We start from the raw sequence: 24,032 nt of genomic DNA, 5'->3' as shown, positions 1-24,032 counted from the left end.
CATTTGGTCCCAAGATCAATGCATCAATAGAACTCCTTCACAGGCAATGCTGAGCATGTACAACAAAAGGGAGGCGGGGTTGCAGAGGGAAAAGAAATAATACATCCTTACAAAGAAAACAAATTCCATCTTGACTAAGCTGAGTGACTAGGCCAGTGGAAGGTCCATGAGCATCCTCTGGACTCAAGAGTTGTCAAGGAGGGAAGGAACACTGAAGAACTCCTCAGGCCAAACTCATTGTCTCTGGCCTTTGATGGAGTCTAAGTCACAGGTAGCAGTGGCTTCTTAACAGGTGTGTTTGGTCCAAATTCAGTGTACAGTTCTCCTTGCTTCTTGTCATCTTTGCAGTTTGAGTGGAGGTGTGGAGAGGGTCTGTCGAGGTGAGTTCTAAGAGCAGAAGGGCATGGGTACAATTGGACCCTTGTGGGGCTGGTGGCAGCGGTGGGATCATTCTTTTCCTGGATGGGAGACTGCAAGTGTAGGACAACTGGTTTTAGTGTCCCCCTCAGTAAGCTTGGCCTGTTTCCACGGGTAGGAGACCTAACACAGCCGAATGCTCTCCTAGCTTCATCCTGCGTTGTGTGGACAGGCTCACGTTTTTGGCCAAATAGTCAACAGCAGCTAGTGGGAGAGACAGAGAAGTAAAAGGGAGGGGTATGAATCAATCCTTCACATGAAACAGCAGCATTTTGCACATCTGCATTCAAATCACCAGACAAGCATGTTACGACTCAATCATTAACAGGCAGAAGTTGATTTAGGCAAGGCAGTTTGCAGGCATGGATGCTGGGCCTGAGTATGGGAGGGGGCACTGGGGAAGACCCAGGCATCACTTCATAGCCAGGAAGGCTAGAATCTGGGTTTCCAAATGGAAGCAGAGGTTCTCAAAAAGCTGGCCCTGGAACTTCCAGTTTCCTCCTGAACAGTATTTGTGCTCCCATACACAAGACTTAAAAAAATAAACATATAGCTTTAATTTATTTTGAATATTAAATATTTTTATTACAAAAAGTCTTGAATCACACTATGTATGATTGTACAGTAGAAATATTACATTTTTTAAAAAGCTTACAGTTTTAAAGACAATTTCACCTGAAAAGGGAGGGACGGTAGCTCTGTGGTAGAGCATCTGCTTGGTAAGCAGAAGGTCCCAGGTTCAATCCCCGGCATCTCCAACTAAAAAGGGTCCAGGCAAGTAGGCATGAAAAACCTCAGCTTGAGACCCTGGAAAGCCTCTGCCAGTCTGAGTAGACAACATTGACTTTGATGGACCGAGGGTCTGATTCAGTATAAGGCAACTTCGTATGTAACCAGGGCTTATTTTGGTAGCAAGAACGCCTTTGCATATTAGGCCACACCCCCTGATGTAGCCAATCCTTCCGGAGCTTATAGCAGGCCCTGTAAGAAGAGCCCTGTAAGCGGTTGGAGAATTGGCTACATGGTGTGTGTGTGTGGACTAATATGCAAAGGAATTTCTGTTTCTAACTAGAATATTGCCATTACCACCTTGATGGATTTTGGGCAAATGATTAACAACAGGTATCTACTCTGATGACACAGGAGCTTTTCAAGAGTCTTTATCTTGATGTGAAGACATCCCCATTCCCTGCTCCTCGCTTGGTGAGTAAAAGTTTCAGCTTTGTCCCGCCATCTGGTTGCAGGACGGCGACACTCCTCCTTACCTGAATTTCAGCTGACTTCTCTGCCTCCCTCCCCATGCCCCTCCTCCAGTTCGAACATCTCAAATTAAATTAATAAGGAAGCTGGCAGCGAGGGCCCCGTCGGTGCCAGGGAGTAAACAAATTTCAGCCGTCAGCATCCTGTCAGTTGCCTGCCCCAAAGGGGGGTCCCTTCCAGGCAAAAATGGTTATTAGACTTGTCAGATCCATTAGGATTCCTTTCACGCTTCTGCGCTCCGTCTCCAGCATCATTAGCATGGCCGCGGCCTCTGGGAACTGGCAGGGCCGCTCTGCTCTGGCACCTCTCTGCTCCCCACCCACCCACTCCCCTCCCTCCTTCCCATTAGCTGGGATGGGATGGTTTGCTGTTTCCTGACATGTGATCACCCCTCCAGTTGGGCACTCACCCCAGAGATGCAGATGGTCTCTGCAAAAACTGAATGCCAGGAAGGGGTCTAATTCTGCTCCTTCCTTGGCTCTGGAGCTGTTCACGAGAGTCTGGCGGAGTTCCCTAGGAATCCCACCAGAAAGTCAGTCCATAAGCTGTGCACGAAGGCATTATTTTTAGAACCACAGAAGCACTCTTCCTTTTCAGGGCCAGAATCACAATAAATAAATAACATCACAACGTTTCTGCATTTTTCCAACAGAAACCAACTGTGGCTAGTCCTGACTGGCTAGTGCCCATGCCTTCACCTTTGAAACTTGTTCCCCGCAATACATTAAAAGGGGATTAGATAGATTCATGGAGAATGAGTCTATCATTGGCTACTGAACCTCCACATTCAGAGACACTAATCCTCTGAATCCTAGTGCCAGGAGGCAACACCAGGGAAAGGCCTTGGCCTCTCTGCCCTGTTGCTGGCCCTCCAGAGGAGTTGGTTGGCCACTGTGCAAGACTGGATGCTGGACAAGATAGGCTCTTCTTATGCTTTTAATCTCCAGAGCAGGTTGGTAGTTTTGAACACTTTTAAAATATGTTGGCAAATGATAAGAGAAACACGTATGTAGAGAACCGGAGGTAGCGGCAGAGGTGGCATTTGATTCACTGGCCACAGTGGCTCACACCAGTCAACCAAGCTGCAAACTTAGAAGAAGAGTGAACCTGTGCTGTAGAACTGCAAGACTTGCAAAGTTTGTTGTTTGACATGTGTCTCCTCTTTATGGCAGCAGCTAAGATTTTTACATGTGTGCCTGTATCAGTAAAAATGGAAGGTATGATCCTGACAGCCATGACCCTTCAACATGCTCCTGTTTTTCGTGCGTTATATCTTTGCCGTTGCAATAAAGGAGATTTAACATTTGATGGTTTTGTCTGATTGGATCCGATTGCTGCTTTTCGTCTCTTTCCTTTGGAGTAAGAGTGTCAGTGTTTAATTTCGCAGACCGATTTTGCACTAGGGCTTGTTCTAGGTGGAGAGCCCTTTTGCCCCCGGCCCTTCTCTCCATTTTGGCACAAGCTGCCGCAGAGCTACAGGTTGGTGCGCCGCTTTCCTGTGGCAAGCAGAAACCGCTTGTAAGAGGATCTTGCTTGCCGCAGAAATGTGGCACACCAATTCGCAGGTCCGTGGCAGCTTGTGCAAAAACAGAGAAAAGTGCCGGGGCCAAAGGGCTCTCCACCTGGAACAAGCCTAGTGTGAGATCAGTCTAAATCTCTTATTTTTCTTTCTTTCTGAATTTTCACCCCACTAAACATGGCTCAATGAATCAAAAGCACAGAAATCACATACATCTTAAGGCATGTAAAGAGTGCAATCACAAGCACACTAAGGTTTGGTGGGACTTCCTTCTTAGTAAATACGCTTAGGAAAATTAAAATGGTTGCTGGATAACCAAATGAGCCTTCTGAACCCCAATGGGGAAGGAGTTGGGCATCCATGGTGCCACTCTGGAAAAGTCTCTGCCAACGGGGACAGGGCGGTCTGCCTTGAAATTACAACCCTTGGACATCTTGCCATCTAGTCTGGGATGGACTGTGGCTGGCGTCATTTAATTGTTAGCACGATTTAGTACTGGGGTGGCCAAACTTGCTTAATATTAGACACATAGAATAAATGACAGATGATTGAGAGCCACAAGACACAAATGTCAGATGTTTGAAAGCTGCAAGACAGAGAAGAAGGAGGGAGGGAAGGAAGGAAGGAAGGAAGCTGCAGAGGGGGAGAGGTGCAAAGAAAGCAGCTTTAAATGCAGTGATTTAAAGAAAGAAATGCCTTCTACAAGCTGGCCAACAAGAGGGTGGAGACTTCAAGAGCCACACAATATGTGTGAAAGAGCCACATGTGGTTCCCGAACTGCAGTTTGGCCACCCCTGATTTAGTAGTTTGATATTTCCTATTCAGACTGAGGAGCTCTGGGTTCTAATCCCAGTCTTGCCCATCAAGCTCCCAAGGCAACTTTACAGGACTGTGGGAAAGGAAAAAAAACAACAACGGGACAGGAGAGGACCCCCAGCTCCTCGGGTGAAAATGTGACAGAGATTTGGGTGTAGATGTGAAGGGACAGCTTCCTACAGCTGTTCAGAGATGCTGAGCACCGAAAACAAGCTTTTGACCATCAGGTGGGCCTCTGGTTCTTTGCATTTCATTTCTTTGCACCCAGCTTACATTCAGGGGCCCAAGAGAGGAAGGAGGCCGCATGAGATGAGCTGGAGAAATTAATTCTCTTTGGGAATTAATAAATTCTGCAGCACAGCCAGGTGGCTGGCTCCTCAAACTCCTCCAGGCATCACGGAGCAATTGGGACAGTGGCGGCTTCATTAACAGCTCAGGTTTCCCCTCTCCCTGCTTCTAGGGAGGCTGTATAGGAAAAGCAGCCCCCCCCCTACTCTCCTGGTCTGCTCCAGCTCCAAATTGCAAGAGACAAAACTCCAGTCCCAGAGAGAACTGGCGTCCCTGCATCCCAGAAGGTGAGCGAGTGGAGGGGTTGAAGCCAGAACCAAATCACCCAGCTGCCAGGACCCCAAGCTGCCCATTGGCAGAGGGGAAGCCTCTTCTTGTCTCTCTGCATCATGCTTCTCTCTGGCCTGGCCACCATCTCCTCTGCCTCCAGGCGAGGGGAGGGTCGTGGGTGTGAGTTAGGGTTATTGCCAGGTCCAATTCGAGAAATATCTGGGGACTTTGGGGGTGGAGCCAGGAGCAAGGGTGTGACAAGCAGAATTGAACTCCAAAGGGAGTTCCGGCCATCACATTGAAAGGGGATGCACAGCTTTTAAATGCCTTCCTACATTGTAAATAATGAAGGATAGGAATACCTTCTTTTGGGGCTCATAGAATTGGACCCCCTGGTCTAATCTTTTTGAAACTTGGAAGGACTTTTGATGAGAGGCATTGAATGTTAGGCTGCAAATTCAGTGCCTCTATCTCAAAAAAGCCAGCCTCCCAGAGCCCCAGATACCCGCAGATCAATTCTCCATTATATCCTATGGGAATTGGCCTCCATACGAAATAGTGGAGTGCCCAGCAGACTTTTTCCTCCCTCCCACCCTGATTTCTGGTGACCCTGAAGCGGAACGAGGGCCTCCAAACCAGGGGCTCCCCTGCCCCCACCTGGGGATTGGCAACCCTAGTGTGAGTTGATTGCTTGGGAAGTGCTAACAGAGAACAGCCAGCAGAACAGCGTGTCCTGGACAGAGAATGCCTGTTGAAGGGCCCTTCAGTACCCCGAACCGACACTCAAGTATTTGTGGAGGCAAAACTGAAGAATACTTCCAGCAGAAAATTCCCAGTCTGTGGCCTGGGGAATGTGGGAGTCCCCCAAGTTTTCGGCTAGTGTGAAATGCAACCACCAGCATCAAGCCAGTGGAAGCTGCATCTCTGCATGATGCCCTGGCCTTATCCTCTTGCAATGAACTCCCACTAATATAGGGCAGTTTTAACCCTTGCTGGCACCGCAACATGCAGCAGTACTCCAGGCAGAGAGGGCCATGATCCGCAAGGGAGGCTGCCTTTTCCACCTTTGCACGCAGAGACATAGAATCCTCCACCCTTGGAGGGCACCTGTTGCATCTCAGCTCTGCGCTTTACCTCATACGCAGATGAAGTGACCCAGAAATTCAGGAAATGAGTTCTTCTGATAACAGGTAATTTTCTCTTTTACCTTCTCTGACCCAAAAAATTAAGTTTGGGGGCATGAGCAAGCCTGTCCTTCCCACTTAATTTTTTTTTTAAAAAACCTATACACACCACATTTTTGTTGGGGGGGGGGGGTCACAGAAGAAAAAGCAAAAACAATCAGACCCGAGAGGTTTTTTTTGTAGTCCAAGGAAGCAAGGACTGATGGGGGAAGGTTCTTATTAACTTTTTAATTCTGCTACTAAATATGAACATATGAAGCTGCCTTATACTGAATCAGACCCTCCTTGGTCCATCAAAGTCAGTCTTGTCTTCTCAGACTGGCAGCGGCTCTCCAGGGTCTCAAGCGGAGGTTTTTCACACCTATTTGCCTGGACCCTTTTTTGGAGATGCCAGGGATTGAACCTGGGACCTTCTGCTTCCCAAGCAGATGCTCTACCACTGAGCCACCGTCCCTCCCCTAAATAGAACATCAACATCCCACAAAGTGATCATTAAGTGCAGGTTAGAGATTTCAAATGTTAATCCAGAAGGGAAAAGGTGCCTTGGTTATTCGGGCTCAGACATAATCTGCAGTAGAGGAAAAGGCAGGTCTCCCTTCTCTTAACTGTAGCATGATCCGTTTTCTCCTGCCCCAGCCCCCCCTCCCTCGGCCCTTCTGTTTCCTTCTGTCTGTATTTCTTTCCCACCTCCTGCCCCAACACACACACACAAGGGTGTGACTCACAATCTGCCCAAGGGCCTGGTTATTGGAAATACATGGTATTGGAATTTGTTTAAGATTTTTATCAATAGCAGGTGTGGGTAACCTCCACATCCCGAAGTGAGAGGAAGGTCAGGGGGTCACAGATCAAGCTCCCTCCCCCCCCCCCTTGCAGGGGAGAGAAGAAGGAAGGGGGGGGGGTCGGAGGGCCAGAACCATTCATCCTCTCTCTGCTCCAGCCGGTTCTCATTTGACTGGAGAAGCCGAGCACATTAAAGGAGCAGGGGATGAAAAGTCACGGCGGCCTGGAAAGAGAGGTCACCATGGGACATGCCCTGGGCAAAACAGGGGTGCAGAGGCGTTGTGGGGGGGGGGGGGCTGAGTCACATGCTGATTTCTGGGCTTGATGGCAGTGAGGGGTCTTCTGGGCTCAGAGTCTCTTGGGTTTGGGTGACCCCCCGGACAACCGGAAGGGGAACTGACCAGCTGGTCTCTGTGGAAATGACCAGTTGGCCACAAGAGGTGGACACTTGCTCCCTTAAAGCTTCCCATTGCCTTTGTAATTAAAAAGGAACCAAGGAACCAACCTCCCCCACCCACCCCCCATGAAAATGAAGGGGAAAGATCTCCGTCCATGCTTTGAGTCCAGCTACAAGCTACCTTGTTTATGAGTTCTGCTGACCAGTCATGCGCTGGGAACGGTGTGTTAATTAGAATCATAGAGTTGGAAGGGACCCCAGGGTCATCTAGTCCAACCCCCTGCACAATGCAGGAAACTCACAAATATCTCTCTCTAAATTCACAGGATCTTCATTGCTGTCAGGTGGCCATCTAGCCTCTGTTTAAAAAACTCCAAGGAAGGAGAGCCCACCACCTCCCCAGGAAGCCTGTTCCGCTGAGGGTCCGCTGTCAGGAAGTTCTTCCTCATGTTGAGCCAGAAATTTCTTCTGATTTAAGTTCCTCTTGTTGGTTCTGGACCGACCTTCTGGAGCCCTGATTTAACTTGGTCCCTCTGCACTGCTTTCCCGACCCGCAGCGTCCACAGAGAAACTGCTGTTTACTTCACTGTGGAAACGTAACTGTCCTGCGTTGCCCTAATGGGGCAAACGGTAGATCCCCACGGACATTTGGGGTCAGGAAAAGGCTGCAAAAGGGAAGGTTGAAGCCCCTGAGGGTTGCCCCCTCTGGTTTGGGAAATGCATGGAGATTTTTTTTTTCTGGGGGCGGGGTGCCTCATGAGCACCATGCCTCAGCGTCCACCCTCCAAAGCAGCTGTTTTCTCCAGGGGAACTGGTCTTTGTTGACTGGAGATGGATTGGAATAGTGGAAGAGTTCCCGGTGCAATCTGGAGATTGCTCACCCTCTCTCCCTCTCCCAGCACATGGGCGGTCCCAACCTGAGTCCAGCCAAGGCGCACTTGAGAATTAAGTTTCAGCGCAAGACACCCTGGTTGAAAGGGCCTGAGGTGGGACCCATAAACAATGAATCGTGATAGTTGGCCTTTTAGAGTTCCAATCCCCAGGTGGGGCAAGGGTCCCCCCAGTTTGGAGGCCCTCCCCCACTGAGATTCAGAGTATAGGGTGGGATATAAATTTAATCCAATATCTTCTTCTTCAGGGTCATCAGAAAGCAGGGCGGGGCACTCCATTATTCCCTGCGGAGACTGATTTCCATAGAGTATAATGGAGAATTGATCCACAGATATCTGGGGCTCTGGGGGAGCTGTTTTTTGAGATAAAGGCACCAAATTTGCAGCATAGCAGGTGGTCCCCCTCCTCAAACTCCCCTCCAAGTTTCAAAAAGGTTGGACCAGGGGGTCCAATTCTATGAGCCCCCAAAGAAGGTGCTCCTATCCTTCATTATTACCAATGGAGGGAAGGCATTTAGAAGGTGTGCAGTCCCTTTAAATGTGGTGGCCAGAACTCCCTTTGGAGTTCAATTATGCTTGTCACACCCTTGCTCCTGGCTCCACCCCCAAAGTCTCCTGGCTCCACCCCCAAAGTCCCCAGATATTTCTTGAATTGGACCTGGCAACCCTATGGCCTTTAGAGGTCTTTTATTGCCCCTGCACAACTCACAGTGAAGGAGATTCCTCCTCCTGTGGCCCAGCATTGAGAAGCTTCGGCTGCTACAACCAAGCAGCGTCAGCTCCTGTTGGGTCAGGCAGAAGGTCCATCCAGTCCAGGGCCTCTTGCTGACATGGAGCTGCCTTCTGCTGAGGCCATTTCCTTCCCTTCTGGGCTCAGGCAAAAAAAGGGACTTTCTGAAGTCTTGCTACAAACAAGCCTTTTAATGGGAAATTCTGGGGGCTGAACTCCAGGACTTCTGCCTGCAAAGCCCTGAGCCATGTCTGTCCCCAGGACCATCAGTCCATCTAGATGAGGGTTGTCAACTTTGAATGATAGCTGCAAAACTTGCTGCCAAGGCTCCCTCTAAGCCGTGGAGTCTTGTGAACAAAAATTCTACTTTGTGAGCTCCTGGCATTAAAGTGGTGACCTTCGCCATAAATTAGTTTGCTCTGGGTTTATTTTTCCTGAGCTAAGGCGCAAACGTGTGAGCTGGAGGCAAAAAACCTGTGAGCTAGCTCACACTAACTCAGCTTAGAGGGAACACTGCTTGCTACCCAAAAGCGCCGTGGATTGAACTGTGGAACTTCTGCTTGCGCTGGGAACTTTCTACATTGAGGGGACCCCTTGCTCACAGGGAGAGAGCAACAGTGCTATGGTAGGAGGGGACCACCCATCCATTCCCCTTCTCATCATGCTTCCCCTTCTCTGGCCTTATAGACCATCTCAGCCTGCCTGACAGACTTGGCACCTGAATCACACACCTGACACCTCCCAGCCAGGTGACCCAGTGCCACACACCATGATCTGAGCTGGAGCAAAAAGGACCACTGATCTAATCCAGCAGGGCTTTTCTCTGTTGTTGGCTGTCCAGAGAAACTAGTTGGTCATCATATGAGACAGGATGCTGAAATAGGGGGAACAACTGGATCAGGCAGTTGAAAGTCAGTTTGGTGTAGTGGTTAAGTGTGTGGACTCTTATCTGGGAGAACCGGGTTTGATTCCCCACTCCTCCACTTGCAGCTGGTGGAATGGCCTTGGGTCAGCCATAGTGGTTAAGTGAGCGGACTCTTATCTGGAAGAACCGGGTTTGATTCCCCACTCCTCCACTTGCAGCTGCTGGAATGGCCTGGGTCAGCCATAGTGGTGAAGTGAGTGGACTCTTATCTGGGAGAACCGGGTTTGATTCCCCACTCCTCCACTTGCAGCTGCTGGAATGGCCTGGGTCAGCCATAGTGGTGAAGTGAGCAGACTCTTATCTGGAAGAACTGGGATTGATTCCCCACTCCTCCACTTGCAGCTGCTGGAATGGCCTTGGGTCAGTCATAGCTCTCCCAGGAGTTGTCCTTGGAAGGGCAGCTGCTGTAAGAGCTCTCTCAGCCCCACCTGCCTCACAGGCAATGTTCCCTCTAAGCTGCAGAGTCTTGTGAGCAATATTCTACTATGTGAGCTACTGGCATTAAGGTTGTGAACTACTGCATAAATTAGTGTGCTCTGGGTCCATTTTTCCTGCGCTAAGACAAAAATGTGTGAGCTGGAGGCTAAAAATCTGTGAGCTAGCTCATGCTAACTCAGCTTAGAGGGAACACTGCTCACAGGGTGTCTGTTGTGGTGGAAAGAAGATCTTGGAGATTGTGAGCCGCTCTGAGTCTCTGATTCAGAGAGAAGGGCAGGGTATAAATCTGCAGTCTTCTTCTAGTCCAGCATCCTGTCTCACATAGGGGGAAGTTCTAGGATCAGAGGCTTCCCCTCTGTGTCTTGAAAACTGAATCCTGACCATAGGCCCATGGCTTCCCAGAACTGTGTGGGTAGACAGGCAGGCAGGCAGGCAGGCAGGTCAAGTGGCATTGCCTGCAGGTTTTCTGAGTGCCTGCCTTCACCAGGCAAAGGAACTCACACGGCATTGATCCCAGCATCCCAGCTTCCCTTGGGGGGTACTTACTTTGCCCATATTGCCCATACTGGTAGCCTGCCACGGGGTCGACGCTGTAGCCAGTGGTGGTGTAGGTCGGAGGGCAGTAGGCCTGCGAAGTAGGGAGGCTGTCGACGGACTTGATGGAGTCGCTTCTCTGGCTGCAGCTGGCTGAGATGGAGTTGCCAGTGTCCAAGCTGCCATGGAGGGGGGAGATGGAGAAGTCAGCCTGGGGCTGCGGCGGGACCCCGCTGGGGTTGTTGAGGATGCTCATCACCTGCAGAATCACAAAGGGAAACCCACAGGTCCATTGGCGCATGGTGAGAGCAAACAGAGATGGCTTCTGTGGGAAGAACACGGAGGCCTTGAAGAGGAGGACATGCAGGAGCCTCCCAACAAAGAGGGAGGAGCTGTCCTGCTTTTGCTGCGCTGTGCTGCCCCCACTGCAAATGGCCAGAGGGTGTTATTGCAGCAACTAACTCAGCCAATGCGATTCCACCTGGTCCATAAAGCCACTGGTGGTGTCTCCTAAATTAGGGACTTGGGCACAGCCACCCAAAGTAGCTTCTTCTTAAATCTCCATGTTTGGAGGTGGAATATCTCTGAATACCAGAAGGTGCAGAGTAGGAGCAGAGCTTTCCAGAGGAACTGGTTGACCCCTGTGTGAGACAGGATGCTGGACTAGATGGACTCTCACTGGTCTTATCCAGTTGTTCCCTCTAGTTCAGCATCCTGTCTTACATGGTGACCAAGTAGTTTATTTGGACAGCCAACGATTGGGCAGAAAGGCTGAGGTCTTCATAAGAACATGAGATTCCTGCTGGATTAGATCAGTGGTCCATCTAGTCCAACATCCATCTCACACAGGGGCTAACCAGTTCCTCTAGAGGTCCAACAGCAGGGCCGAGAGGCTGAGGCCTTCCCATGATTTTGCCTCCTGACTCTGGGATTCAGAAGATTAGTGCCTCTGAATGTGGAAGTTCCCCTCGGTCACCATGATGATGATGATGATGATATTGGATTTATATCCCGCCCTCCACTCCGAAGAGTCTCAGAGCGGCTCACAATCTCCTTTCCCTTCCTCCCCCACAACAGACACCCTGTGAGGTGGGTGGGGCTGTAGAGGGCTCTCACAGCAGCTGCTCTTTCAAGGACAACCTCTGCCAGAGCTATGGCTGACCCAAGGTCATTCCAGCAGGTGCAAGCGGAGGAGTGGGGAATCAAACCCGGTTCTCCCAAATAAGAGCGCTATGGCTGCCCCAAGGCCATTCCAGCAGGTGCAAGTGGAGGAGTGGGGAATCAAACCCGGTTCTCCCAGATAAGAGTCCATGCACTTAACCACTACACCAAACTGGCTCTCAGCTAATAGCTAATAGCCACGGATAGACATCCTCCATGAAGCTAGCTAATCCCCTTTTCAAGCTGTTTACTCCTGTGGCCACCGCTACGTCCTCTGGTAGTGAATCCCGTATTTTATTCACTCTCTGTGTAAAGTAGTATTTCCTTTTGTCCTTCCTGAAACTACATCCCATCAGCTTCACTGGACATCCTTGCGTTCTACTACTTTGGGAGACAGAGAAAAGGTTATCTTTGTCAACTCCACTCCATTATAATCCTCTATCATACCCCCCCTTAAAAAGAGTCTGGCTGGGTCTGACCAGTGAGGGTCCATCCAGTCCAGCCTCCTGTCTCACACTGTGGCCAACCAGTTCCTCTGGAGGGCCAACATCAGGGCAGAGAGGCCGAGGCCTTCTCCTGAGAACATCAGAAGAGCCCTGCTGGGTCAGACCGCTGAGGGTCCAACTAGTCCAGCCTCCTGACTCACACTGTGGCCAACCAGTTCCTCTGGAGGGCCAACAACAGGGCAGAGAGGCTGAGGCCTTCCCATGAGAAGAACATCAGAGGAGCCCTGCTCGGTCAGACCAGCATGGGTTCATCTAGTTCAGCCTCCAGTCTCACACAGTGGCTAACCAGTTCCTCTGGAGGGCCAACAACAGGGCAGAGAGGCTGAGGTCTTCTCCTGATAAGAACATGAGAAGAGCCCTGCTGGGTCAGACCAGTGAGGGTCCATCTAGTCAAGCATCCTGTCTCATGCAGTGGCCAACCTGTTTCTCTGGGCAACAAAATGCAGGGTCTAGAGGCTGAGGCCTTCCCCTGATTTTGCCTCCTAGTTCTGGGATTCAGAAGATTTGTTCCTCTAAATGAATGTCTCTCTGTTTTCTAAACTGACAACTTTCTTTTCTAAAGTGGAAAGAAACTGCTCTTCTGTTCTTAAGCTCACAAGAAAAGAATGGAAGCAACCCCTTCCCTCCATTTCCTATACCCAGAATCTGGTATTCAGAGGTAGACTACCTCTTGATATGGAGGTTCCATTGAACCCTCTCGATTAATAGGGAATCAAAATCATTGCATTGCCCAGTCATACCAAATGCCCTTCTTGTTCACTTTGCTGACTCCTAGAGAACCCTGAATCTCTCCCAACAGCCACCTTCCTGTCTCTGCAAAGGTCGATTAGGCTCAGGAATGGGATGCAGGGCCCTCCTCTTTTTTGGCCTTCCCTGGCAATATCCTGAGGCCAAACTTCAAACGCTCAGCCAGCCTCAGCTGCAGCACCGGAGCTGGAAACGTGCCGAAGAGGAGCCGGCGGTCACCTTGGGCAGCCAGCGTTCGGCTCCAAAGGCTTCTTGTTTTGAAAAAAATCTGAAAACGCTGCATAATCTCATTGACCTCAATTAATATCAGAAATTGAAAATATCTGGATCCTGGCAAGAGGTGGAAGAAAGCTTTTATCCCGCAATAACCTCCTCAGGGGAAAATCCATTCTTTGGAATGACACATGGCGGAAATATTTCAGCCTCCACCAGCAAACAGAGAACCTGAACAATGGAAGCAAGTGGCCAAGGCTCTGGAAAATGACCCTTTGGGAAACAGGCTCCAGGGAAAAGATCTGCAGGGAAGGCCCAGGATCAGGGCCCAGCAATGGCTAGAGGAGGTGATTAAAGCTGGTGCTGGGCTGTACCATTTAGACTGCAGGGAGGGCTGGCAGAGGGAGCGAGTGGTCATCCAAGACCCCCTCTGCACCCACAGAAAAGTAGCTTTCCAGGGAGAGAAGGTTAAACTACACCCTGTACTTCCTTGTGGCCTTCCTTAGGATGTGAAGGGGTCAGAGGAGCGCAGAGTCCTCAGAACCCCCACACCTGCGTTCCACAGTGGAATAGCCCAGGCCATGGTTCATTAAAATCAATCAATCAATATTATTTCTATACAGTCTCATTGCTATTGGGCTTGGCATACAGGGCACTAACTGTGGTAACCCCCTCCCCCCCTCCCCGGAAAAAAAAAAACACAATAGTTTAAGACTACTAAAACAGACAACAGCAAAAAAAAAAAAAATTCTAAATGAACCATTAGAAACAACAAACAAAATGCAGCTGCATATTGGGGAGCCCTGCTGGACCAGCCCAAAGAGGGTCAGTTTTCCTCAGCATCCTGCATCCATCTTTTGCCAGGCAAATGTCCCCAAAGGCAAACACACAGATCAGGAAAGCAGCAGTTCTTCTCCAGCATCAGTCACGCCAAGAATATTCTGCCTCTGAAGATGGGGCCTTCGTTTAGCCCCCTACTCTACAAGGGATATCAAGAAGGAAGAGGACTGACTTCATTAACAGGAAGAAGAAGAGGAGGAGGAGGAGGAGGAGGAAGAAGAAAAGAGTCTTCATTCAAGAGGGGATTGGATAAACATATGGTGCAGAGGTCCATCAGTGGCCATTAGCCACAGCATATTATTGGAACTCTCTGTCTGGTGCTTGGGAGGGTCAACAGTGTGAGGACTTCTAGTGTCCTAGCCCCACTGATAGACCTCCCGATGGTGTCTGTTTTTTTTTTGCCACTGCGTGACACAGAGTGTTGGACTGGATGGGCTACTGGCCTGATCCAACATGGCTTCTCTTAGGTTCTTATGTGACACAGAGTGTTGGACTGGATGGGCCATTGGCCTGATCCAACATGGCTTCTCTTATGTTCTTATGTGCCACAGAGTGTTGGACTGGATGGGCCACTGGCCTGATCCAACATGGCTTCTCTTATGTTCTTATGTGACGCAGAGTGTTGGACTGGATGGGCCATTGGCCTGATCCAGCAGGGCTTCTCTTATGTTCTTCTGTGACACAGAGTGTTGGACTGGCTGGGCCATTGGCCTGATCCAACATGGCTTCTCTTATGTTCTTATGTGACACAAAGTGTTGGACTGGATGGGCCACTGGCCTGATCCAACATGGCTTCTCTTATGTTCTTATGTGACACAGTGTTGGACTGGATGGGCCACTGGCCTGATCCAACATGGCTTCTCTTATGTTCTTATGTGACACAGAGTGTTGGACTGAAGGGGCCATTGGCCTGATCCAACATGGCTTCTCTTAGGTTCTTATGTGACACAGAGTGTTGGACTGGATGGGCCATTGGCCCGATCCAACATGGCTTCTCTTATGTTCTTATGTGACACAGAGTGTTGGACTGGAGGGGCCATTGGCCTCATCCAACATGGCTTCTCTTAGGTTCTTATGTGACACAGAGTGTTGGACTGGAGGGGCCACTGGCCCGATCCAACATGGCTTCTCTTATGTTCTTATGTGACACAGAGTGTTGGACTGGATGGGCCACTGGCCTGATCCAACATGGCTTCTCTTAGGTTCTTATGTCTCGGGCAGTGATGCTGTGTATTCTTGGTGCTTCTCTCATGTTGTTATGTTCTTAGATTGGATTTACACCCCGCCCTTTAGTACCCAAAGGAGTCACAGAGCAGTTTACAATCTCTTCCCTTCCTCTCCCCACAACAAACACCCTGTGAGATTGGTGGGGCTGAGAGAGCTCTGAGAGAACTGGGACTGACCCAAGGTCACCCAGCTGGCTGCATGTGGAAGGGGAGTGGGGAATCAAATCCAGTTCTCCAGATTAGAGTCTGCCACTCTTAACCACTACCTCAAGCTGGCTCTTTCTCTTAGGGTTAAGTTCAGGTGGGTAACCATGTTGGTCTGAAGCAACAGAACAAAGTTTGAGTTGCGCGGCACCTTTAAGACCAAAGAAAGTTTAATTCTGGGTATAAACTTCTGTGTTTGTGTGCACTTCTTCAGTTTGAAGTTAGGGCTAAGATGAAAATAATTACTGGATTTCCCCCCTTTCCTGAGTGAAGATACATAGGCAACCACAACAAAATCAGGCAAAACAAAAAGGCTCAATGCCACCACCATACAAGACCAAGGAAATGATAATGATGATATCGGATTTATATCCCGCCCTCCACTCTGAATCAGAGTCTCAGAGCAGCTCACAATCTCCTTTCCCTTCCTCCCCCACAACAGACACCCTGTGAAGTGGGTGGGGCTGAGAGGGCTAACTCAGCAGCTGCCCTTTCAAGGACAACTCCTGTGAAAGCTACGGCTGACCCAAGGCCATTCCAGCAGCTGCAAGTGGACGAGTGGGGAATCCAACCCGGTTCTCCCAGATAAGAGAGCTCTGGCTGACCCAAGACCATTCCAGCAGCTGCAAGTGGAGAAGTGGGGAATCAAACCTGGTTCTCCCAGATAAGCGTCCGCACACTTAACCACTATGGCTGACCCAAGGCCATTCCAGCAGCTGCAAGTCAAGGAGTGGGGAATCAAACCCGGTTCTCCCAGATAAGCGTCTGCACACTCAACCACTACACCAAACTGGCTCTCTAAATAAAAGAGGGCAGATTTATATACCCCGCCCCCCCCCCCCGGGACTAACTCTTACATCTGTCTACAGTCCATGAGCTTCCCTGGCTCACCCCATTGACAGCAAACCTTACCACGATCCTCTGTTGGGTTGGGGCAAGAGCCCCCCCTCTGGAGACTGGAGATGCCTTCATTACTCTACTTTCAACCCAGTTATAGCAACTTCCCTGCTTGCTTCTTAAACCTTGAACTCTGATAGGAAGGATTATTACTTTCTCATCATCTCTCTCTCTTTGACCTTGCTTCCCTATAATTTATTACTTCTTGGAGCATTACCATCACTAACAGAAAATCAATGGCTTCTTACCTCTGAAAGGTTTTTATCTGGAAGGAAATCACAGCAATTGGCAGCTTCGTCCCCCCCCCCCCACTTCTTATCAATCCCTCATTCCAAATTCTCCCTTCAGGCTTCCAATCAGAATCTACAAGAAAGTCTGTAGTTCAGAGAACATTCCGACTTTACTGCAAGGGGCTTTGCCAGGAGGCAGACAAGAAAAGCCGGACAATGTGGTGTAGTGGTTAGATCATGACTGGGGAGGACTGAGTTCCAGTCCCCGCTTGGCTATGAAGTTTATTGTGTGACCGTGAGCGAGTTCCCCCCCTCCCTCTCCCTCCCTCCTCTCCCTTTGGTGTAGTGGTTAGGTGCAGGGACTCTAATCCGGGAGAACGGGGTTTGATTCCTCATTCCTCCTCCACCTGCTGGTGTGACCTTGTCAGCCACAGTTCTCTCAGAGCTGTTCTTTTGAGAGCAGTTCTCTCAGAGTTCTCTCAGCCGTGCCTACCTCACAGGGTGTCACAGGGAGAGGAAAGGAATTGTAAGCCGCTCTGAGTGCAGGGCAGGGTATGAATACAATCTCCTCCTGCCTCTCTCTGCATTTCTCCTTTATAATAGTGTATCAGAATAATATTTTATATTGACATACTCAAATAAGGGATATTGGCTATTTATCTCATTACATACACTTAACCCATTTTCATTTTATGTATTCTTGTTTCCTAATGGCAGACTAGAATGATGTTCATAATGTATAGATTGATGTTGATAAGTAAATTAGGTGGACTACAACTAGGAAATGCATGTCCTTTTGTGATTTACCTAGATTTGCAGAAACACCAACTGGCAGGAGACTTTATTACCTTTTATGGCTATCCAGACCGAATGGCCAAGGCACACTGTTTCACCATGTGATCCCAGTCAGTTTGCCCTCTTAATCAACAAACGGCATGTATTTCAGCTCACAATACCTGATCCCCTTGTCTGACGAAGTGTACTTAGAGAGCACACAAAAGCTTACCTTCTGAATAAAACGTGGTTGGTCTTAAAGGTGCAACTTGACTCCTGCTTTGTTCAACTGCTTCAGACCAACACGGCTGCCCGCTTGGACCTGTCTGTCTGTCTGTCTCTCTCGTCTATCTGACATAATTGGTGCAAGGATAAAATGGGTGGTACCATGCCATCTTACAGCTCACAGTTCTTTGGCCCCAGTAATGCAAGCAAGAAGTCAGCCCTTGGATTCCTACATCAGCTTCCTGTTGCTCCCAGATTCAGCACAAACGTGTTATGTTCAGTGCCCTCTGCAGCCTCCTCCCTTCCCCCTCTCTGCTGTCATCATGTACCCAAATGGCCAGAAGTGCCCCTAAAGGTCCTCACCCTTCCTTCCTTGCTGCCCCAAATACAGGCAACTGCCCCCCCCAGGAAAATGGCACGAAGTCATCATTCCTACTTCCTTCAACGCCTTCCTCAACACTCCCCTTTTCCCTTGGAGCGGCAGCTTCCTTCATCCTCTTCCCTGATGCAGCTGGGCTTGCAGAGCTAGGATGAACACTCCCATCTGTCTTTCCCCCTCCCTCCAGCCGTGTGGCACCCTCCGATGGCAAGTTCCTCCAAGCAAGGATCAGTTCCCTTGCCCTTGGGACATCACCAGGCCCATCACTTGTGGCTGCTATGAACCACAAAGTCATATTTTCAAAGAACCATTAACTCAGGGGTGTCGAACATGCAGTTTGGGGGCCAAATCAGGCCCCTGAAGGGCTCTTATCAGGCCCCCAGGCAACTGGCTGTCATCTGCTTCCTTCTCCCTATATCTTGCTTCCTTCTGCATAACAGCTTGCTTTGCAAGGCTTGCTCAATCACACAGGAGCTACAGAGCGAAACCTCTATTTTCTCCATTGGCTGAGGCACCTCCTTTGGGGAGGAAGGGGGGAGGAATAGCTTGCTTTGCCAGGCTCTCTCAATCGCACAGCAGAGCTACCGAGCCAAGCCATCTATTGGCTGAGACTCCTCCCCCTCTTGCTCCCCTGGAGAAGAAAGGAAAGAACCAGAGCTTCCTTTGCCCAGTTCCCTGGATCCCGTGGGAGAAATGCAAAGAAAGCATCTTTAAAACCAATGAGTGCTAACATTTTAAGCATGTTTTAAGTTTTTTAAAAAATATATATATTTGTGTTTGTGTACTTTATAAAATTTATATCTCTGCTACCTAATCTTAAATAGGTGCACACATGGCCCGACATGGCCCAGCCCGACAAGGTCTCATTTATGTCAGATCTGGCCCTCATAACACCCCTGCATTCACTAATCTCCACGTGAGCTGTGTATAGTCTGAAGTGGGAGGGACAGGGCCTGTGGCTCTGTGGAAGAGACTGCTCGGCTTGCAGAAGGTCCCAGGTTCAAGTCCCAGAATCTCTAGGTAAAAGATAAGGTGTGAGGATGATGTGAAAGGCCTCTCTACCTGAGGCCCTGGAGAGCCACGGCCGGTCTGAATAGACTAGACTGAGCTTAATGGATAATGGTGTGATTCAGTAGCACATAATTTCATGTGGGTGCAGAAAGCTGCAGAGATTCCGTCTGTGATTAGAAATAGCTCAGCCCCCTCCCCCAAGATAGGTTTTTCACCCCCCCCCCAAGACCTGGAGAGCACACCTGAATGGTCTTGTGTGCCCCCTGCTGCAGTTGCTACCTGAAACGGAAAAGCTCTCCAAACAGAACCTCAGCACTGGCTCTGAGGCTAGGAAAGCAGTGGTTTATTTCCAAGGCACTGTTTGAAGTGGGGGCTTGCAGCCTGAGCTTGGGATGCAGTATCACCTCCTTCAGTGGCAGAATCGGGTCGTGAGGAGACGCAAAAGCCAAGCACATTTCTCTGTAGTCCTAATAAGATTGCCTAAAATGGGGAACTCATCCCCCCACCCCTTCTCTCATGGGTTCTCCCCCCAGACTTTTCTATGTTTCTACCACTGTCTCTCTCCGCCCCCCCCCCCACCCCAACACCCATGCCTCATTTCTCCCTCTGGGATTTCATCACTCTCTCCCATACTTTAAAAGAAGGGGAAGTCTCCCCCCACCTTTAAAAATGTAATTAATTCTCTCCATTTCTGAGCCGGCCCTCAGGGCCTCTGGCCGCTGAGGCTCAAGCCGGGAAATGTGCGCCCTTTACGATAAACGCAGGCGGCTCTGCAAAGTGAAGCACAATTAGGAGGTCCAATCTCTGCGATCAGGAGCTTTCTTTCGGGCTGGGAGGTGGCACGTGCCGGGCAGTGTCAAGCAAGGGAAGCCCACGGAGTCCGGGGGCAGGGGGAGGAGGAGGGGGGAAGAATGGGGCAGCCATAAGGGCTGCAGGGGGATATTGGAGGGAAGATTATTGGAATATTGGAAGGAAGATTATCCCTATGCAAGATGTCCCCCCCCCCCAAGCAATAGTCAATTTTAAGAACTATCTGGTACATTCCTCCTTACAAAATCCCCAAATTCAGTCATAAGAACATAAGAGAAGCCATGTTGGCCAGTGGCACATCCAGTCTAACACTCTGTGTCACACACTGGCCAAAAAACCCAAGTGCCATCAGGAGGTCCACCAGTGGGGCCAGGACGCTAGAAGCCCCCACATTGTTGTCCCTCCCAAGCACCAAGAATACAGAGCATCACTGCCCCGGACAGAGAGTTCCATCTATCCCTTGTGGCTAATAGCCACTGATGGACCTCTGCTCCATATGTTTATCCAATCCCCTCTTGAAGCTGTCTGTGCTTGCAGCCGCCGCCACCTCCTGTGGCAGTGAATTCCACGTGTTAATCATCTTTTGGGTGAAGAAGGACTTCCTTTTATCTGTTCTAACCCGACTGCTCAGCAATTTCATTCCCTTGAGTTCTCGTATTGTGAGAAAGGTAGAAAAGTACTTCTTTCTCTACCTTCTCTATCCCATGCATAATCTTAAGAACATAAGAGAAACCATGTTGGATCAGGCCAATGGCCCATCCAGTTCAACACTCTGTGTCACACAGTAACCAAAAAAACAAAGTGCCATCAAGAGGGACATCTTGTAAACTTCTATCACGTCACCCCTCAGTCGACGTTTCTCCAAGCGAAAGAGCCCCAAGCGTTTTAACCTTTCTTCAAAGGGAAAATGTTTCAACCCTTTAATCATTCTTGTTGCCCTTTTCTGCACTTTTGCTATAATATCCTGTCTCAGTACAATCAGAATGGTAGTTCTGGTCCTATCATGGCTTCATATGGAGATGTCTTAGGCTGCCTACCCAGAACTGTTAATTCTCTCCAGCAGTGGTTCTCCAAGGGTCTCAGGGAAAGCTCATCTGCACTTTTGCTGTGAGAGGTTCTGCAATGTGGAGATGCCAGGGAGAGAGGTTTGGCCAGAGGTTCTGCAAAGCCATAGCCCATCCCATCCAGAAATGGCCTTATGCTGAATCTGGGCTCTGCACTAAAACACCTGCTTGGTTTGCAGAAGGTCTTAGAAGCCCAGCAATTCCATTTCTTCTCAGGCCACATGTTTTCAGAAAGACTCTTCTTGGCCTTAGACCCTGGACAGCCACTGGCCCAGAGGAGCCGAAGGTCTGACTATGTCTACAGCATCAAACAATAACCCCTCCCATAGCTGATTGCCTTGTTCCAAGGAAAACCCATTGGCCCATCAAGGCCAGCCTTCTCAGTTTTCTCAGACAGGCTGCAGCTCTGCAGGATCCCAGGCAAAGGAAGGCCTTTCCTACTTCACCTGCTGCCTGAGCCATGGAGGTAGAATCATAGAGTTGAAAGGGACCTCCAGGGTCATCTATTCCACCCCCCCCCCTGCATGATGCAGGAACTTTGCAAATACCTCCCCTCCACATACACCCCCAGTGACCCCTGCTCCATGCCCAGAAGATGGCAAAAACTCTCCAGGATCCCTGGCCAAAGTGGCCTGGGGAAAAATTGCTGACTAACCCCTAAGTGTCAATCAGCATTTCCCTGGGCGTGTAAGAAAGGGCCAGAGGAGAAATCTTGAGGCATGGCCAGTGCTCTAGCTAAATGAAACCTCCATGTTCAGAGGCAGTCTATAACTAGGAACACCAGGTGCCGGGGAAAGTTCTTCCCTTTAAGTCCTGTGGATGGGCTTTCTGTCGGGTCAGGGTGGGATGCTGGACTAGGCGGCACTGCAATCTGACACAGCAGGGGAATTCTGATGTTCTTAGATGGTTCTGTCTATAACTATCCAACATGAATCTGTCAGTCAGAGGCAGTATATATTGTGGAGACATGCTGGAGGAGTTAAGAGTGATAAGAACATAAGAGAAGCCCTGTTGGATCAGGCCAATGGCCCATCCAGCCCAACACTCTTTGTCACATAAGAACGTAAGAGAAGCCATGTTGGATCAGGCCAGTGGTCCCTCCAGTCCAACACTCTGTGTCACATAAGAACGTAAGATAAGCCATGTTGAATCAGGCCAATGGCCCATCCAGCCCAACACTCTGTGTCGCTTAAGAACATAAGAGAAGCCCTGTTGGATCAGGCCAATGGCCCACCCAGCCCAACACTCTTTGTCACATAAGAAAGTAAGAGAAGCCATGTTGGATCAGGCCAGTGGCCCCTCCAGTCCAACACTCTGTGTCACACTGTGGCCAAAAAACCCCAGGTGCCATCAGGATGTCCATCAGTGGGGCCAGGACACTAGAAGCCCTCCCACTGTTGCCCCCCCCCCCCCAAACACCAAGAAGACAGAGCATCACTGTCCCAGACAGAGAGTTCCAACAATACACTGTGGCTAATAGCCACTGATGGACCTCTGCTCCAGATGTTTAATAAGAACATATGAGTGTTGGATGACAACTGGGGGGACCTGGCTTCCAATTCAACTTTGGCCATGGAGATCTTTTGGTGACCTCAGGCCAAGCACTCTCTCAACCTCACAGGGCTGCTACAAGAACAAAACGGGGGAAAGGGAACTACATACCTCCTCCTGGGCTTCTCGAGGGACAGGTGGCCCCAAAATGCTCAAGGATAGCAGCATTCTGGGAAGCTTCCTAGGAAACCAGGCTGGCCTTCCTTGGGCCTGAGGGACCCCTCAGTCGGATCCGGTAGGCCAGCTCTTGGAATGGGAGTATTCTCATCTCCCCTCTCCCTCTCCAAGGATAAGGCTACAATTCCGCACAGATCTCTGAGCCCACAAGAAAAAGCTTTTTTTTCCAAAGGGCCAACACAAAATCCCCATCCTTTGTTCCCTGCCTCGATATCTGCAACGCTGGTCTGGATTTAGATCAGAAACACAAGATGTGTGGGGTGCAGAGGAGAGCAGTGGGTCATTTGTTCCTCCACCCGCCTCAGAATGCCGCACTGTCTCCTTGGAATCCCTTGATGCATTACGGATCTCACCATCATTAAAGAGGATTCGGCTCTCTCACTCGCCAGTACGTTTCCTAATCCCTGGAGACTATTCAGAGAATGCTTTGCTCGTCCCTAACGTAATGCTTCCCATCTCTGCATTGAGATCCTTAAACCTCACTTTATCCCTCTCTCAGGTACAAAGCAAACTCTCTTGCCCACCGCCTTCGCTCATGTTAATACCTTTTCCATAATCATAGTGCAGTTTTTCTTATGGTGGGAATCAGTAAAAGTGGCTATTTTAAATAAACATGAAAGAGTCAGTCAGAAAGAGATAGGGAGATGGCTTCTTCTTCTTCTTTTTTTTTTTGAAAAGTTAAGGACAGCAGAAAGTTGACATAGCAGAGAGAGACAAAATCCTAATCAGTTTATAAAAAATTATGAGCAGAGCAGAAAGAATGGATGAAGGAAAAGTCTCTCTCTCTCTCATCCCTCCCCATAGCAAAACCCATCTTCCACTCTATTTTAATGTATTCTCTTTTTCTAATGGCAAACTAGAATGATGTTTATAACGTATGTTACATGTTAAAAGTAAATTAGGTGGACAGGAACACCTCTGGGAAAGACATGTTCTCAGTTTAACCCAGCCTTGCAAGCAACAGAGCAATTAACAGATTCCATTTATTGCCTTGAACACATGAAGCTGCCTTCTACTGAATCAGACCCTCGGTCCATCAAAGTCAGTCTTGTCTACTCAGACTGGCAGCGGCTTTCCAGGGTCTCATGCTGAGGTTTTTCACAACTATTTGCCTGGACCCTTTTTTGGAGATGCCAGGGATTGAACCTGGGACCTTCTGCTTACCAAACAAATGCTCTACCACTGAGCCTTATGACACCCTCGCCATTATTCTCCCATTCTGACATGTTCCTGTTTTATTGGTTTCCCACGAAAATGCTATCCAGACCAAATGTTCCTTCTATTTGTTAATTTCACTATTTTCCCTTTGGATTCTAACTCTGTACCGCTTTGCATACTTAACCCCAGCCCACCAGCTATATGCAGCTCTGCTCATTGTACGCCATTCTTTTGTCTGATGGAGCCTGCATGCATACAAAAGCTTAAATTCTGAATAAAGCTCTGTTGGTCTTCAAAGTTTTACTGTTGTGTTGCTTCAGACCAACACGGTTGCCCACCTGGACCTATCTACTGGGAGCCACCCTAAGACACAAGGTTCAGCACTAAGAGAAGGATGTGATTCTTTCC

The 24,032-nt window shown here is 49.3% G+C and overlaps 1 protein-coding gene across 4 annotated transcripts in view; it reads right to left on the bottom strand.

The window, feature by feature from the left end:
- Positions 1 to 79: 79 nt before the first annotated feature.
- The window catches only part of PAX7 (paired box 7), a 185,093-nt gene continuing 161,140 nt past the window's right edge, over positions 80 to 24,032 (bottom strand). For all 4 annotated transcript variants that reach the window (XM_060259404.1, XM_060259406.1, XM_060259405.1 and 1 more), the window contains exons 8-9: positions 10,464 to 10,710; positions 80 to 621 (exon numbers count right to left, since the gene is read on the bottom strand). In XM_060259404.1, coding sequence (XP_060115387.1) covers positions 506 to 621; positions 10,464 to 10,710 — 363 coding nt within the window. In that variant the 3' untranslated portion in view covers positions 80 to 505. The remainder of the gene's footprint in view (positions 622 to 10,463; positions 10,711 to 24,032) is intronic.

This window comes from Heteronotia binoei, chromosome 18, assembly GCF_032191835.1.
Source record: "Heteronotia binoei isolate CCM8104 ecotype False Entrance Well chromosome 18, APGP_CSIRO_Hbin_v1, whole genome shotgun sequence".
Taxonomy (NCBI): Eukaryota; Metazoa; Chordata; class Lepidosauria; order Squamata; family Gekkonidae; genus Heteronotia; species Heteronotia binoei.
Note: the sequence above shows the minus strand (reverse complement) of the source record. Positions and strands in the feature narration are given on the sequence as shown.